This window comes from Callospermophilus lateralis, chromosome 10 (genome assembly GCF_048772815.1).
Source record: "Callospermophilus lateralis isolate mCalLat2 chromosome 10, mCalLat2.hap1, whole genome shotgun sequence".
NCBI lineage: Eukaryota > Metazoa > Chordata > Mammalia > Rodentia > Sciuridae > Callospermophilus > Callospermophilus lateralis.
The window spans coordinates 117,486,185-117,505,267 of record NC_135314.1 but is presented as its reverse complement, the minus strand read 5'-3'; the positions used below and the strand labels follow the sequence as shown (position 1 = coordinate 117,505,267).

The following is a 19,083-nucleotide window of genomic DNA, read 5'->3' as shown; positions in this document are numbered from 1 at the left end:
TGCATTCCACTGTCATTTATTTTTTTTTAAAAAAATCAATAATAATAATAATAATAAACAAAACAACAACAACAACAACAAAACACATCATGTTTGAGCTGAATTGTGCTGCCCCCAAATTCATATGTTGAAATTCTAACTTTCAGAACCTTGGAATGTGATCTTATTAGGAAATAGGTAACTAACAAATGTAATTAGTTCAGATGAAGTCATATTGGAGGAGGGTGGGTCCCAGACCCAACATAACTGGTATCCTTATAAAAAGGGGAAATTTGGAGTTAGGCACACAGGGAGAATGCCACGTAAACATGAAGGTCAGAGTTAGGATGATGCATTTATAATCGAACATCAAAGGTGGCCAGAAAACCACCAGAAGCTAAGGCAGAGATAGTCCAGATTTCCCCTCATATCCTTGGAGGGAACTAATTCTGCCAACACCTTCATTTTAGTCTTTTGGACTCGAGAAGTGTGAGACACAATACATTCTTATTAATTATGCTACTCCCCATTATCTGTAGGATAACATTCTTCCCAACGTATGTGAGTCCTTTCATAAGCTGGTCTGTGGCTCTATCTATGGTCTCTCCTTTCTGAATCCCCCTTGATTCAGCCTCACCCTAAGCACCAGCCACACTGAATTATTTTCAGAGCTTCAGTCAGAGACTTTGTCCCTGTTGATCCCTTGGCCTCAAGTGCCCTTTTTGCGACCTTTCGCCCCCTGCTGGACCCCAAATCTTTATCTCACTACTTTAGTTAGCTCAAGGTTGGACATCATCTCTGGCAACTTTCTCCTGATTTTCCAGTCCTAAGTGGAAGATGCCCTACTGAATGTTCTCAAACACTCAACACAGATGTTTCCATCACAGTCCTTAACACTGGATTCTTGTTCATTATACACCTTCATTCTCATCATAGACTTGAGGAACTTCTTGAAGGCAGTCATATGCTGTGTTTGTATTCCTAGTACCCAGCAGAATTCTTGGCACAAAGTGGCTGTGTAAATAACGTTTATGGAAGGAATCTATGTACGCTCACATGCAAATAAACCAAACAGATGTGTTCTCAGAATAAAGGAGATACATTCTGCTGGTGAGACAACTGGCAGTTGAATTTGCTTAGAAGCAAAAGCACTCAATTAAAGACCAAACATCACTTCCGTATTCTTCCTCTCCTTCTCTCTCTGTAACTACCCAATCTCACATGCTTTATAATGCTTTTAGATGTAAGTGACTGTGAATTATTACTGATGGTAGGCCTTTCATCTTCGAGACTGACAGTCTATGTTCCCCATCTCTCAGGAGGAAGAGACTATTATAACTACATTTTTTGCTTACCAAGAGAATTGTTAATGGTTATCCTGGAGGGGAAAAAAAATCTATAAATATCCAACCCGTAATGAAGCCTCAAGCTTACTTTCTTCTTCACTAAGAAAATTCTTTCTGAATGCACAACCATTACACTGACAAAGAGACAAAGCCTGTAGTGAGTTTTTTCTTTTACCTGTTTAGTCCTCATTTTGGAATCTGACGACAGGTTGTTGTAGGTATAGTGTGCCTGTGTGACTCCACAGAAGAGAACAGCGACTATCCCTGAAATTCAAAAACAGAGTAGTCAAAATTAATTTTCTTTCCCATCTAAGTCAGAAGGTAGGGCCCTCCCAGTTGAAAGACAGACTCAGTGCCAGTAGAGTCAAAACTCTTAATAATGACCACGATAATGAGACCCAGGTCAATCTCACCACCTGCTTCAAACATGAGTCTTGCAGGCTTACACATGAAGGAAGGCACTATGAAGTATTCCTAACAAAAATGAAAAGCAGATTCTTCTTGGAGATCAAGGACTCCCTGATCATGAGTTGGAAAGTTATCTTGGAAACATGTGAACAAAAGACAGTGTAGTCACCTCTAGGCTTCTTGTAGCCAGTGCCAATTACTTTGCTGAATTTTATGTTAAATATTGATATCTTCTCTCAGACATTTGCTTTCCACTGTGTACCTTGGGGAGCCTGAAAAGGGTCCCATCATGCCATAATTTAATATTAAAAGCCATGAGTCTCAGGCCTAAGTCAACAAGGGTTTTGTGGCTCCTGCCAATGCTCCCACTTGCCAAGCAAGAGAGAGAAGTCCTATGTGTTCCTTCGCCTTTTTGGCAAAGCTGGGTGCCCTGTCCTTCCACGGCTGAGTAATCTCAGGCACACCCCCATCCACCATCCCCCAAGACCCACACTCCTCGAAAGTAAACTGGTTATTTTTATGTGCCCAGCAGCAGTGGGCCATCAGCTAGCTGTAAGGTTCATTTCTTAAATTGCATTCTACTCAGTTTTTAATACTGTAGAAGACAGTGTGCACTAGATGGTTCTTGGGTACACAGGGATAGCAGTGATGAGACAAATATGTGATTTGTCCCAGGAATTGTTACTCCCTCTGTTTTTTTTCCCTGGGCTGGATTGAGGAAGTGGTAGAAGCCATGTTCCCTTTTGGATTCAAGATTAGATTAATGATGGGAAATTGGGCCTAGAAGAGGGCTTTGGAAAAGATGCAAGAAGCAAGTATTCCTCAACTCAGACCAAGGGGATTAGATTTAATTTTAAACAGCAGAATCTTTCCATCTAAAACCACTCATAAATTAAATGCTGATGATTCTTAAGAGCACAGAGATGTGTGAAGTGAATACTGACATTTCAAATGAATCTGCAATAAAGAATTTTCAAGAACTGAACTTATCTTTTTTATATGTAAACTGTATGCGTCTATTTACATGTTGGTTATTTTTCAAGTCAGCATTGGATAGAATATTGCTAAGACATATTTACATAATACAAACACATAGACATTTACATTACTTATTTGCTCCTAATACCATGCTTCCAAATTTTAGATAAAAGAATAAAAATAAGTAGGAAATACATATTCAGTAAACATTTCTAAAGATTTCAGTTTCTTAGCATCTCTGCATAAATTCTAAGGAAAAAAATCTTATAAAATATTATATTTCCCTCTTCACAGAATTTCTATTAAAAAATACTGGGGAAACTTTGGGGGGTACTAAAGCACTTTAAATACTTTAAGGGACTAGGAGGATGACCATGTGCCTTGTTTTGATAGCAAATGTTTCCCTTTGTTTTAAAATGTAATTTATCTACCTCTGTCAAATGTGTTCAAAGTCTTCTAGATGAGGGTTGCTGACCTTCTCACTGCTGCGGAACTGTTTTGACTACATATTGATCTGTGAAGAGGTAGAGAATGCAAGGGCAGGTTTGCAGGGTGGTGAGTAAGAGTAACTTTGTTCTGAGATCTGAGAATAAGGATGAGTGTTCTCCCTGATATGCAGATGCTGACTCACAATAGGTAGGGTTGTGGGGGTAGTGGAGGTTCACCAGATTGGACTGGGGCAGGGGACGGGAGGAGGGATGGGGAATGGGAAAGACAGTAGAATGAATCAGACATCACTTTCCTGTGTTCATCTATGAATACACGACCAGTATAACTCCACATCATGTACAACCACAAGAATGGGAAGTTATACTCCATGTCTGTATAGTGTGTCAAAATGCGTTCTACTATTATGTATAACTAAAGTGAACAAAATAAAAAAAACTTACAAAAATGAAAGACGGGATCACCAGAGTTGCAGAGGGAAGAGGAGGGCTGAATAGGTACTGTGGACTGAACTAGGCTGGCTGCATTTACATCTTCCTTTTTCTTTTTCTTTCTTTTTTTTTTTTTTTTGTTGTTGTTGTTTTTAGATATACATGGCAGTAGGGTGTATTCTGACATATTATGCATACATGGGGTGCAACCCATTCCAGTTAGGATCCCATTCTTGTGGTTGAACATGATGTGGGGTTACCCCTTCCCTTCCCTATTTCCCTTTGTCTAATCCAATGAACTTCTACTCTTTCCCTGCCTTGATGTGTGTTAGCATCAGAGAGAACATTTGGCCTTTGGTTTTTAGGGACTGGCTTATTTCACTTAGCATGATATTCTCCAGTTCCATCCATTTACCAGTCAGTGCCATAATTTCATCTTCTTGATTACTGCCTAACTTTATCATCTCACAACAGTTTTACCATAATTAACCAGCCCCTCCCACGACCTTGGGCACAGCCATTCTCTTGCTGTTCAGGCCACAACTGTGAGACCACCCTCCACTTCTCCTCTCACGGTGTGTTGGCAATTTTGTTGGCCTGTCCTCTCACGTTTACTCTGAGCTCAGCCACCTTTCAACACCTCAAACCCTTAACATCCTTTTCTAAGCCGCCATCATTTTTGGCCTAGATTATGGCAATATCTTCCTAACTGGAATCTCCACCTTCCCCAGTTGGTTCTATTCATCACCCAGAAATGTTTGGATCATGTCAGTCCTTGGCTCAAATCTTTGCCATGTTTTCCCAGGATCTGGGCAGGCACCATTCTCCCCTCTCTGTAATTCCCGGGCCCATCTCTTGCCACATTCCCAGCCTGGCACTATCTTCTCCAGCCTGTTCCACCATAGAGCTGCTGCTCTTCCAGGTCCCAGTGGGTGGAAGGCTCTCCTCCACAGTGTCCCCTCAGATGTTATGTTCTCAGGCAAGCTTCTCTATTCACTCCGTACAAATGACTCCTCATGGTTCCCTAGTCACCTATCCTGCTGTTTCCCCATATTATTTACCGCCACCTAACATGTGCTCTATTTCTGTGTTTACTGTTTGCCTTCCTGCACTGAAATACAGATCTCATTAAGAATAGAGGGATTCACTGGTCCCTAACCCCGAGAACAGTACCAGGCACGTGGTAGGCGTTCCAGGAGTACCTGTCCGACACACAAATGAACGTTTTCTTTTGCTCTCAAATGAGAAAGACGCTGACGTAATCTACTCAAGGTCACCTTGGAAGTGGCAGAGCCGAGATTCCACGTTCCACAGACTCTCTGTGCTTTCCGGCCTATATTAGACCATCTGTGAAGTTTTAAAGGCCTTCCTGAGCCATCAAAAAAACATTATTTTGGATTTCCCGGGGATGAGGTCAAAGATCTGATGATGAAGATGACATATCGGCGCTGACCAGGCTTGTCATTTGAGGAGGTTTTCCCTCAGTTGCCACATTTGTTTTTCTTTCCTTAATTCCAGTAGAGCAGTATCGAGCAATGTCCTGGCTAAACACTTCTGGGGTCTTACGTCTTATGTGTGCATCATGCGAACAACAAACCATGAGGAGTGAGCCCAGTGTGACCAGAGGCTGAGTATCACAAGAAAAACAAAGCCACCAAGTGGATCTGACCCTTAGGATTAGCATATGTAATCATAACTTTATAGCTTGGTAATTAATTAAATCACACAAATTACTGTAATTAGTATGACTTTCACAAGTGCAAACACATTTTGGAAATGTCTCATCTAAATACCCCTGTGACAGTGGTCCCTCCTTATCTGCAGTTCCACTTTCTGGGGTTTCAGTTACCCACAATCAACAGCAGCCTGGAAATCCTAAATGGAAATTTCTAGAAATAACAACCCATAGGTGTTAAATCATTTCTAGTCTAATATATTGTTTGAATTCTTCTGCTTTATTGTTAGTTATTGCTAATAGCTTGCTGTTTCTAATTTTTGAATTGGACTTTATCATATGAAAAGATGGATGGATATACACAGGGTTTGTCACTATTCATGGTTTCAGGCATAGACGGGGGGTCTTGAGACAAACCTTCTGTGGACAAAGAGGACCACTGCATCTATAAAACTCTCTGCCACAGAAACAAATTGAAAGGTGACAGTTTTCTGTCTTTGGGATGTTCTTTTTAGGGGGGGTGATTGAACCCAGGGGTGCTTAACCATTAAGCCACATCCCCAATCCTTTTTATTTTTTATTTCAAGACAAAGTCTGGCTAAGTTGCTGAGGCTAGCCTCAAACTTGTGATCCTCCTGCCTCAGCCTCTCGAGTCACTGGGATTACGGGCATGCACCACTGCACCCTGCTAGAATGTCACTTCCACTGTCATTATGTTCTTATATACCCATGCCTAGTACTACTAGCGCTACTGTTATGTGGGCATCTGGATGACTCTCTTAAATGCCCTGGATCTCAGACAGTTACATATAAGAAAGAAAAGGAAGGGGCCAGGTGCTCTCTGTGCCAGTCATCTATTCAAGCTCTGAGCTCCAAACTCACCCTTCTTTCCTGGCTCTGACCCTGGCACTGGAGGTCTACAAACCACATTCTCCTTAGCCAGTGTGGCTAGGCTCTGCCATTGTGCAGCCCTGGAGGGAGACTAGCACCCTGGAGCAGAGAAGGACTCACTTTGCCTCTGTGCCTGCTCTTTGTCAGCTGCATCTCAGCCGTGGGTCTTCACCATGGTGCTGACAGGCAGATCCAGCCTCTGATGTTTCTGATTTTGTTTTTGTATGTTCCTGCACATCTAGTCCAGCCTTAATGGCACCCCTCAGAGAAAGCAGCTGCAGCCAGGCAGAGTCCTCAGAGGTCTGGATCCCAGCCTCACAGTTCCCTTTTAGGAGCTCCCGGGCTGGCTTTCCTTTGCCTCTCTAGTCCTGGGGCTTGGACTGGCTTCTCTCAGTGCCATGGAACCTGCCTTGGAAGCTCAACTGTGGCCCAGCAATCTGTACCAGGCAAGAGAGATTTCTGAACTCTACCGGTACCGCCACAATGTCAGTGTGTATACAAATCACTAAGTCACCAAGTCACCTGGAGTCTCATTCAAAGGCAGATTCTGCTTCAGGAGATGGGGCAGAGCTCACATTTGTTCATGGGCACATTCTCAGGAGACATTCATGCTTCTGGTCTCTGGGCAGAACTTCAAGGGGCACGTCTTTGACCAAATATAGTAATGAGTCTCAACTTACCCTTGCAGTGGCTGGGCCTTGACCTTGCATAGTCCTGAAAAGAGACTTTCACCTTATTCTTGTCTCCTTAGCATTTGGGGACAATTAGAGAACAGCTCCAAAGGAGAGACACAGTAACTGTTACCCCCTTTCTTTGTCAAATAAGTATATTTTGATAATTTTTAAATGTTGGGCTGGGCTGTAGCTCAGTAGTAGAGCACTCACCTAACACTTGTGAGGCATTGGATTCATTTCTCAGCACCACATAAAAAATAAACAAATAAAAGAAAGGTATCATGTCCATCTATAACTAAAAATATATTTAAAAAATGTTTTAAAGTTATATCCTTGTGTTTTGTTCTCTATTCTTCTTTCTCTGGCTTTCCAGAATTGACATAGTTCTATGAAATAATTTTCATTTCAGAGAACAATTATCATCCAGGACATTTGAGAGACTTAAACATTTTTCTTTCTTTTTTTTTTCCTTTTTCATTCTATTTCTTTTTTCTTTACTTTTAAATTATTTCCTTTTGATCTCAGTCAGCAATACTAGAATGTGAAAGAAATTACTTGCATGGAATACAATTAATGATATATTTTGCCAAAAAATAGTTCAAGAATTTTTCTCTTTCCAAAAACAAATTTTTTAAAAGCAAACAAATCACATCCTGTGATTGTGAGGTAATAAATTGTTTTTATCTTTTGATCAAAGTGTTATAAGATTAGAAACTAACAAAAAATAGCTAAATAAATGTATCCATTGGGCATTTTAAAATTAATTATTATTAATACAGTCAGATTGAATAGGAAATCAAATTAGAAATTTTAATTTACTTAGAAATGAAAAATAATAAGCATACTACATACCCTATCAAAATCAATGGGCTAAAAACCAAATGACTATTTAGAGAAAAATTTATAGCTTTACCTGCATTTCATTAGAAAACAGTTTGATAATAAATGAACTGTTTACCTCAAGAAGTTAGACAGTGACATGAAAATGAATCTGAAATAAATAGGATAAAAACATAATAGAAATGAATATTTAAATTTAAGCCCTATCTCTCACCCTGCACAAAGTGGATCAAAGATCTAGAAATTAGACCAGAAACCCTGAACAAACTAGAATATGTTGGAGGCCCAATGCTCCAACATTTCAGCTCAGTAACTGATTTTCTTAACAAGACTCCTAAAGTGTAAGAAATAAAATTAATAATCACTAAATGGGATGGCATCAAACTAAAAAGCTTCTTCACATCAAAGGAAACAATCAAGAACGTGAAGAGTGAGCCTACAGAATGGGAGGAAATCTTTGCTACCTGCACTTCAGATAGAGTATTAATGTTGAGAATATACAAGGAACTCAAAAAACTTAACACCAAAACCAACCAAACAAACAAACAAACCAAAAACCCAATCAATAAATGGGCAAAGAAACTGAACAGACACTTCTCAGAAGAAGAAATATAAATGGTCAACAAGTATATGAAAAAATGTTCAACATCTCTAGAAATTAGAGAAATGCAAATCAAAACTACTCTAAGATTCCATCTCACTCCAGTCATAATGGCAGTAAATAAGAACACAAGCAACAATAAGTGTTGGCAAAGATGCGGGAGAAAGGCACACTCATACATTGCTGATGCGACTGCAAATTGGTGCAACCACTCTGGAAAGCGGTATGGAGATTCCTTAGAAAACTTGGAATGGAACCCACTGTTTGACCCAGTTACCCCACTCCTTGGTCTATATCCTAGAGACTTAAAATTAGCATACTGTAGTGATGCGACCACACTCTGTGGTTCACACTATGAACATTGATTCATACCATCTCAATTCACAACAGCTAAGCTATGGAATCAACTTAGATGCCCTTTAACAGATGAATGGATAAAGAAAAACATGGAATATATACACCATGAAATATTATTCAGCCATTTAGAAGAATGACTTTATGACATTTGCAAGTAAATGGATGGATCTGGAGACTCTCATGCTAAGTGAAATAAGCCAATCCCCTAAAGCCAAAGTTGAATGTTTTCACTGATATGTGGAAGCTAATCAAGGGGAGCAGGGAAGAGTAGACATTCAATAGATTAGACAAAGGTGAATGAAGGGAAGGGAGTGGGAATAGGAATAGGAAAGACAGTGGAATGAATCCAAAATAATTTTCCTCTGTACTTATATGAGTATAATACAGTAAATCTCACCACAGAGCACATCTATAAGAATGGGAGTATGAATTAGTATAAGATGCATTCCATGCTTGTATAATTACATCAAAATGAATTCTACTGTCATGAATAAAAAGAACCAATAAAAAAAAGAAATAAGAAAAAGAAAGTATGGCCTAAACACAGAGAGATTCATGAAAAGAGAGAACATGCAGGATGGGGACTAGGTACGTAAAACTAAGAGTTGTATCAGCGTGTTCCAGACCTCTCAGTCCCTAGGGCCTCTCCGGCCTCCATCCCCGCCAGTTCATTGTCTGGTGTGGACACTGTCATAAAATGGGTGGCATGAGCCAGTGGCTTTAACATTGAAGACTCAGAATTTTCATTTGGAGAGCAGCCACCTGTCTCATGGGTCTGTTCTGAGTATAAACTAATATGACGAATATTAAGTAAGTAAGTTAGTATAAGTATTGAGCCTAGATATCCTAAGTACATGAAAGAAGTGTGAGAAGAAAGGATAATTTGGAGAAGTTCATTTCAGGGACAAACACAATATTCTCTGGTCCATAAGTGGCTGGGGGAGAAATACTATAGCTTCCCACGTTTGATACCTTTAGGAATCTTTGGTTGCTTTCTCTTCCTTTTCAGTGCAATATCAAGGAAAGCAGGTGCAAACATACTCCTTACTCCCAGGAATCCAAACTTGAACAACTCTCAGTAGCCCTCAGTGTAAGGTACCAGATGGTCACGAGTTAGCCTGGCTACCCGTGAGTCACGCAGTTGCTACTCATCTGTTGAGGTCTATAGGAGCCAAGCATCAGTCATGCCTGTGGGGAGCGCAAGCCTGAGTAAACCTAGTCCCAGGCTCCAAGCAGTGCTCAGTCTCCTGACAGAGGCAGCATATTACACGAAGACATCTAAAACCCAGTAGACTGTACTGGGTGACACAAAAAAATAGGAACCCCAAGAGGGAGTGACTTCTTTCTGGGTTGGGAAGGTTGGGGAGGCATAGGGAAAAGTTTTCCTGAAGGACACAAAGGCATTTGAGTCTTGAAAGATGAGGAAAAAAAATTGGGGGTGCAGGTTCAGGAATAGAGAACCCAACATGAGAAAAGGGAGAGAGGTAGGGGACAGGGTGGGTGTCTGGGAAACATGCTCTACTATCCCGCTTTGGATTTGAATCCATTATAGATGAGAAATAAATACACACTCAAATCAATCAACTATAACATTTCTAAATACAAAACTTGGGAGAATCAGCTATGGTTAATTGTCAAACATTGTTATAAATTTCTAAAGTATCTTGCATGTTCTATTAGTCCTAGTATTCATAAAAATTAGACATCTACTTTGTCTGTTCTCTACTGACAAAACAGTTCTTCATGTTCTTTTTCAACAAAAATAAAATATGATTATTCTATTTCCATCTCTGCTAGATAGACAAGCACCATTCAATGCGATTGGTACATTGCATGAGTAAGATCTTGGATTGAAGTTGTATTTATGGGGTCCTATGGCAGTAATGAATGGAATCATGTACCTATATTTATGTTTTCGTGGAGTAGGACATGCTAAAAAATCTGAACCTGAAATAAATAAGAAACTCTGAAAGAAATCAGAGAAAATAGGAGTATCTGACTCATGTTTGTACACAGACTACCTTTTAGCATCTGTCCAGTGATGGACAAGATCCCCAAAGGATTAGCTCCAAGCGCTCATTTCTGAAATTTTGAACAAAACTAGAACCAACACTTTTGACACTAGCTGAAAGAACTGTTTTGAGAAACCACAAAGAAGCACACAAATCAGCTTAAGTTAATTGGCAAAGAAAGAAATTTAGGAAATAGCATAAGGAGGTCTATAATTATTTGGGAAAAATAATGATCCTTTTGGTAAGTAAATTATTTTCAGAGACATCAATTTTCAGAGGACAATACAAGTTCTATTTTCACAGTTTTCCATGATTCTTACTTCCTGACCCTCTCAGAGAGCATATTGTGTATATCTATTTACTTGCTTATACAATAAAGGTTCAATGTGTGGTGGTAAATTATGTAAGAAAATAAATGTAGCACATAAGGAGTCGTGCCTGAACCAATGTTTTGTCCTGAGTTGAAAAGGTGGTTAGCAGTAGTGGTCTTCAAATTGGGGCATGTGAGACAATCCACTGAAGGGTGGTAGAAAATATGAGAACTTCACAATTTTAATCAGCACTTTTGCAGATTCTAATATAATTATGCTTATGGTTAATAAATAAAAATAAATATACACGCATATGGTGCATGATAAATCTATTTTATTTTATTTTTTTTCCAGTCACTGTCAAGAAACTCTGGCAAATGCTACGGTAGATAACTTCTAAGCACCTTCTAATTTTAAATGTCTATGATATGAGTGGTTTCATTTTTACACTGCATCAAGATCTGTATAAACAGATGAAAGAATTGCATGAGACCCCACAGATTCACACTGACTTTCTGTCATCTTGCCTACCCTGGGTCTCCCTCTTGACCAGTTTTCCTCAAGGGAAAGTCCACAAACTTCCTTTTCCCCACTTCCCCAACCCGTAACAGTGCCCAGGAAACACCGGGTGATCATCTGCAGGCTTGTCAATGGAATTAATCTCTATTACAAGAAATGTTATTTGTTTAAAAAAAAAAGAATGGGGAGAGATTTGACTTTGATCCTCATATTCAAGTAGGTATCTATATGGATTGGTTAGTGGCAGGGCCATTTTCTTCTTATATGCAAATGCTCTATTCAAAGACTATTCTCACCTGGGGTCTCTGCTGCTGATAACAACCCACAGTTCTTTTCTCATTAAAAGTTGATGAAGCCTTCAGATTCAGAAGCAGAAAAATAAATGTCTGTCACATGGAGCATGATTTTCTTTGACATTAAATGCAGACTTGAGGGGTTTCTAAGACTGGAGAATATTGCATTTTTGGACAGGAAATATTGATTATATCATCAGAACACAGAAAGAGAGTAAAAAAGAAAAAATGTGTCTTGCTCTCAGATAGTACTCAGAGGGGTTTTAAGGTTGATGGGTTATTTTTCCACGCCACACTTTTATTTATTCTTGATCTAGTAAAAAGAGACATTTCTGACAGGTTTCCTACCACCACTGAAAGTGAACCTGGAACTGAGAAGTCAAAGATTTAACAAAATGGATAACTCCTTCAGGGAATATGAAAGAATCCAAGTTTCCAAAGAGTACAATTACTGTCTAGTGGGCCATGTTTGGCAACTCCATAGTTGGCAGATTAGACATGAGTCTGTGGAATATAAGAACATCAATATAGAAAATAATAGGAAACCAGGGTCTTATTTCTGGTTTCTTCAGTGCTGAGCACACACATGCACTTAATTGTTAACTTCATGTCTATACTGAAAGGCTTATCAATCTCCATCTAACGACAAAACAACAGCAACAAATTCCCTAGGTAAATTCTTCCTAAGGTAGTAGCGAGTATTTATACAAATAAACTTGAGGTCTGGAGAAGAAGAAAAATCCTTTTTGCTTAGCTCCCTGGCATTTCACCTCCAGTTTTGGTATCCATCAGGATTAGCCTCCTTGCCTTTCCATTTCTTTGGAACCGCTAACACATTCGTACCAGTGTTGCCTAAATTTCTAACTAGCAATCTCATCCCAGATGTGCATATCCAATTGCCAGGTGGACAATCCACACTTGCATGGGATCCCCCCACCCCATGAACTTTTGCCTCTATGCATTCACTTGCACTCCCCATTTGGTGAAGGAATCATTGATGTAATGGGTATGGGGAGCTAGGAATTATTTCTGACTTCCTTTTCTCCTTCACTTATATAAAGGTTATTTGTGTCATCTTTTCATAATTTTCTACAAGCTTATAGATGGGTTCTTGAGAAAGAATGAATCTCCTCTTTATTCTTAATGCCTCCTGGCACCTGGAGGAGATGTTAAATCAAGACTGAACATATTTACAGTGATGAGAGCAGGGGTAAATTTGTCCACTACTTTCGTTGCACGTGCAGGTTGTTTGCATATTGAAATGAAGAGCAATTTGGTTCAAGAAAGAGCAGGTGTGAGTTACACGGAGTTGTCAATAGGAGGAGTGGTACTCTGTGTTTGTGGAGATGACATCCCAGCATGCTCAGCGGTGGTTCCCTGTGCTGGATAACTAATCCCCTTGAGAATTTTGGGTGCCTATCTCCACAGCTTGAATGCCTATTATTTTGAGCCTCCAGGTTTTATTTTTGTCTCTGCAGATACTCACCGGGGCCCCTCATTTGTTGGTGAGGTGTTGGTTAAGTTGCAATCACATGGTCCTTGCAATATAAAAGCAGGGGAAGTTTTAAGCTAAGAAATGCTGCCTAATGATACGTACTTAGAAGCTGTTTTTGAGATAAGATCCAAGCCGAGTCCTCTCCTGGAGTTGTATTTACTGAGCTCCAGGAATATTGTTTCCACTCAGACATTTGATGCATCAGGGAATAGTCAAATGGAACACATCCCCCTCGGAGCTAAAAGCCTTCTTTAAGAGTTCCAAACCAATTTTTGCCCATCTGAGAGTTGATGGAGGTGAGATGTGAAGAACCAGTTTCTTGCCACAGGTCAAGTGGAGACACACGGTGTCTGGTCATGGTCATTTCATTTGGAAATCTTTCCTTCTTGTTTATTGTAAAAGAGAAAAATGTTCCCAAGACCCCCTTCTCCTGACTGCTTACTCCACTGAAGCCTTCCACGGACTGAGCTGATGAACAGGTAAGCAGACCCGAGCTGCCAAGTGTCAGCTCTTCCTTACCATGACAGTGGGAGGGGGTCCTTGTGCCTGCAGACCAAGGGGAATATGCCCGGGTGAAGGGACTCCACCGATCTCACCCTTCATGTTGAACTCCACACGTGTGTGTTATGTGCATATTTCAGACATCCCGTCTGACTCCCTAGTGAATGGACCAGTGTAACTTATTTTTACATTTCTACATTTATAAAATTTTTTTCAGTCTTCTACTCTCTAGATTCACTGAACACCATTACTTAGTAATCAGGACTTTTTTTTTCTTCTTCTTCTTCATATTTTTAAACATTTATTTCCTTAGATGGAGGTCATTCTAAGCTCAGTAAATAGTGGGTTGCATTGTTTAACTTTTTGTATGAGAGAATAAGCCAAGCCAATGGCCCCTCCCCCTCCTTTGCCTCTGGTGAACATAAAATAGGCCCCAGGAAGCTAAAAATGGAAGCTGCCGTTATTCCAGCACTGCCTGGAAGCAGGGAAGTCATTAGACGTGGTGTCAGTGTTGCCATTAGAAATCCTACTCTTCGGGTGTTTAATGACAGGCCCTGAAAGTCTGTTTCTTGAAAAAAAAAAAAAAAACCTGACCCCCAAAGTCTCAGCTGGGAAACAGATTATAAAAATGAATTTTCTAACAACCTGTCCAGCTGTGCTTTTTGGTTATCTTTATAAACTGAAAAGCAGCTTCTATGACAGGATTCAATTCTATTAGAGATTATGCTGTACATAATACTGCTGAATTATTTTCAATATTCAATTTAAAATAATGGCTCAGTAACCTAATGACTTTTAGTAAATAGGCCTCTGGATAAGAAAATCAGAAATCGGGGAAGCAGGTGTGTGGGTACCTGATGGAGAGGAGAGCTGAGGGTCATGTATTTACTTAAAAGGCACATTCTGTATGGGGACAGTGTCCTCCCATTAGAAAATAGTAAAATCCTTTTACTTTAGTAGTGAAGAAAATGAGGTACCAATTAATAGAATGACTTATTCCAGTCCCTGGGCAAGTCAGAAGAGCCAGAAACCAGAGACATACCTCCATGGATGATTTTTTTTTTTTAAGTAGGGCAGACATATTCACATATATTCTTTCTTCCTAATTTTCCTGGCTTATAGAGACCCTGAAGTCCATTTCCACATGCACAATCTCTTAGAAAGACCTCTTGCTTGTATTTTATATTCTGTCCTGTCTTCCCAAGTAAAAAAAATTTTTTTTCAAACCTCACTTGTATATTTCCAAGAGCAGAAAATCAGACTTCTGGGTAATAGAAATACCAACCCTCATTTGCATGTCTAAAAGCCACTTGTTTCCACAAAACCAAGTTCTTCCATGTGACTATTGAACATTTGCAGGTGCAATTTGCAAGAGACCGAGAGGAGGTGGCTGCAAATGTGGCCCTTGAAGTAAAAGATGATCAAAATAAATCAAATGATCATCATCAAATTAGTAGCAACTGGAAGTGAATGCAGGAGATGTGGTAATGAGCATGTCCCCCCAGTGAAGTGCTCGTGATGAATCCGATAAGAAGCTGAAATGGCAGCCAGAATGGCAGCATAATGAACCCCGTGCAATCTGTCTTTAAAAGCTTGATTCCTTTTGTTTGTTGCTAAGTGTGCACCTGGCACAAGATGGTCCCAAGGATCCCAGCCTGGAGACTGTACTGCCTTTGAACCTCACTTCCTTTCTAACGGTCTCCAAGTTATGCAGTTTCTTTGGATAAAATAGCTTCTGGTTTACTCTTTTACTTGTACCATTTCAGTTTCTTTGTAAGCAATAAAAATGGACTCCGCCTGCTGAAACCAGAATGAGGTCAGTGGAAGGAGCCTGAGAGCTCTCTCTTGGCAGTTCTGGGGACCTGGTGGCAAGAATCAGTAGGAGGGCTCAGTAGGGCTCGGCTGCTGGAAAGAACAGATGTGGAGAGCTTTACATCCTCCTGCATCTCCCTGCGAGATTTCACATTCCAGGGAAAGGGTGCCTGATTGACATAGCTTCAGAGTCCTCATTCTCTTTAGCACAGGAGGGTGGGACATCTGGTTAAGGAGATGCCATCCAGAAGAGGAGGGTTGGTGGTTGGTTCCCGAAGAGACATCAGGGTATGATTCCCAGGGAGAGTAAGATGGGGTGCCAGGCAGCCCAGCCTCACACCTGACCACCACGCCCCTCTTTACTGTGCTCTTCTCCTCAGGACTATGCAGCTTTATTTTTAAGTTGCTAGCTAGGAAAACAAAGTACAGATGAATACAATTTATGATAAATCATTTCCTTGATATATGGATCTCTTCAGGAATATCCTGGCCAGGGGACGTAAAGAAGGTGCAGGAATGTCATCAAGCAGCCAAGCACTTATGACCTTATAAATCAATTACTAGTCTGCTATTCAGATTTGGGAAGTTTTCCCTTTAATTGAGTTAAAATCATTCATTTCATTGCTCAGAACGTATTTACTGAGTGCTAGGAGGCTTCAGTTAATGCTGTTGAGCTGACAGCCCATGGTAACTTCTACCTGTTAATCCTAATCCAGCACATCAGCTCTAGATCTGAATTTCAGAGCTTCAAAAAGTCAATCAAATAGGGCAGAGAAATCTAGATGCACACGTGCGCGCGCGCACGCACACACACACACACACACACACACACACACACACACGATAACCAGCTAGAAGCTACAGTGGAAGAAGTTTCCATTCATTATAGCACCCCCAAATATAAGATAGCTAAAAAGATACTTAACAAGAAATTTGTAGATCTAATGTGAAGACGACTATAAAAATTTACTGAGGATCATAAAATATGACTTAAATAAATGGATAGACATAACATATTCCTGTGTGGGAAGACTCAGGTTATAAAAACACCACTTCTCTTCAATTAATCTAAAAATATCATGCGCCCCCAGTTGGAATCCCAAAGTTATCTTCTATTTGGAAACTGAAGTTATTTTCAGGTCCATGTGGAATACTAAATATGTAGCTCAAGAACTTTTGAAAAATGGGGTATGGGTATGAGAGATTGATTTACTAGATATTAAAATGAACCACAAAGCTAAAATAAATGAAATGGTATAAACATTCCAAATTTCTAGGAAAAGGTTGATAGGATAAGTGATTAACTATCAGGAAAAAAAATTAAATTCCTATAGACCCCATGCCTCATATCAAAACAAATTCCATTTGGATTCCACTGTAAAAATAAAACCAGACACCTATTAGAAGAAAGCATATATTATTGTTAGAGGAAACACTTGGACTTTCTAAGGAGGAGATACAATTAACCACACAAAACTTGAAAATGTGCATACTAACTACTTTCCCTGACCCAAACGAAATGTCTCATATTTTAAAAGGTACAAGTATAAATTGGAAAATTATTTCTAGCCTGAAAGAGAGTCAAAAGGTTAATTTTCTTAATAAGTAAAGAGCAATTAAAACACAATGTGACAAACCAAGATCAGCATTTCAACAGGAGAAAAGGACAAAGGGGATGGACAAGTAGTTTGCTGAAGAAGAAATGCCAACAAATACAGATGTGTACTTAAAATTCTTTTTTTAAAATTAAATTGTTTATTTATTCTAATTTACTATACATGATGGCAGAATGCAATTCATGTCATATTACACATATAGAGCACAATTTTTCAAGTCACGGATTGTACACAAAATATTTTCATACCATTTGGTCTTCATACACGTACTTAGGGTCATGATGTCTAATTCATTCCACCATCATTCCTACCCCTTTACCCCCTCCATTCCCCTCCCTCCCCTTTGCCCTATCTAAAGTTCCTCCATTCCTCCCATGCTCCCCCTCCAATGCCATTATGAGTCAGCATCCTCTGTATCAAAGAAAACATTTGGCATCTGTTTTTTGGGGGGATTGGCTTACTTCACTTAGCATTATATTCTCCAACTTCATCCATTTACCTGCAAATGCCATGATTTTATTCTCTTTTAATGCTGAGTAATATTCCATTGTGTATATATACCAAAATTTCCCTATCCATTTATCTACTAAAGGATATCTAGGTTGGTTCCATTATTTAACTATTGTGAATTGTGTTGCTATAAACTTTGATATTGTAGTATGCTGTTTTTTAAGTCCTTTGAGTATAAAGCAAGGAGTGGGATAGCTGGGTCAAATGGTGGTTCCATTCCAAGTTTTCCAAGGAATCTCCATACTGCTTTCCAGATTGGCTGCACCAATTTGCAGTCCTACAGCAATGTATGAGTGTGCCTTTTTCCCCACATCCTCACCAACACTTATTGTTGTTTGCATTCTTAATAGCTGCCATTCTGACTGGAGTGAGATGAAATCTTAGAGTAGTTTTGATTTGCATTTCTCTAATTGCTAGAGATGTTGAACATTTTTTTCATATGCTTGTTAATTGATTGTATATCTTCTGAGAAGTGTCTGTTCCGTTCCTTGGCGCATTTATTGACTGGGTTACTTGTTTTTTTGGTGTTAAAGTTTTTGAGTGCTTTATATATCCTAGAGATTAATGCTCTATCTGATATGCTTGTGGTAAATATTTGCTCCCATTCTGTAGACTCTCTGTTCACCTTACTGATTGTTTATTCTGTGGAGAAGAAGCATTTTAGTTTGAATCCATCCCATTTATTTATTCTTGGTTTTAATTCTTGTGTTAAAGGAGTCTTATTAAGAATGTTAGGACCTAATCCAACGTGACGGAGATTTGGGCCTACTTTTTCTTCCATTAGGTGCAAGGTCTCTGGTTTAGTTCCTAAGTCCTTGATCCACTTTGAGTTGAGTTTTGTGCATGGTGAGAGACAGAGGTATAATTTCATTTTGTTACATGTGGATTTCCAGTTTTCTCAGCACCATTTGTTGAAGAGTCTATCTTTTCTCCAATGTACGTTTTTAGCGCCTTTGTCTAATATAAGATAGCTGTAGTTATGTAGGTTAGACTCTGTGTCCTCTATTCTGTATCATTGGTCTACAGGTCTATTTTGGTGCCAATATCATGCTGTTTTTGTTACTATTGCTCTGCAGTATAGTTTTAGGTCTGGAATAGTAATGCCTCCAGCTTCACTCTTCTTGCTAAAGGATTGCTTTGGCTATTCTGGGTCTCTTATTTTTCCAGATGAATTTCATGATTGCCTTTTCTATTTCTATAAGGAATGCCATTGGGATTTTGATTGGGGTTGCACTGAATCTGTATAGTGGTTTTGGTAGTATGGTCATTTTGACAATATTAATTCTGCCTATCTAAGAACAAGGAAGATCTTTCCATCTTCTAAGGTCTTTTTAATTTCTTTCTTTAGCGTGTTGTAGTTTTCATTGTAGAAGTATTTCATCTCTTT

The 19,083-nt window shown here is 39.4% G+C and overlaps 1 protein-coding gene across 1 annotated transcript in view; it reads right to left on the bottom strand.

Moving 5' to 3' along the window:
* Slc9a9 (solute carrier family 9 member A9) overlaps nucleotides 1-19,083 on the bottom strand; it is a 537,107-nt gene that overhangs the window by 260,295 nt on the left and 257,729 nt on the right. Inside the window, exon 9 of the mRNA XM_076867799.2 lies at nucleotides 1,501-1,589. Within this exon, the coding sequence (XP_076723914.1) occupies nucleotides 1,501-1,589 (89 nt within the window). The remainder of the gene's footprint in view (nucleotides 1-1,500; nucleotides 1,590-19,083) is intronic.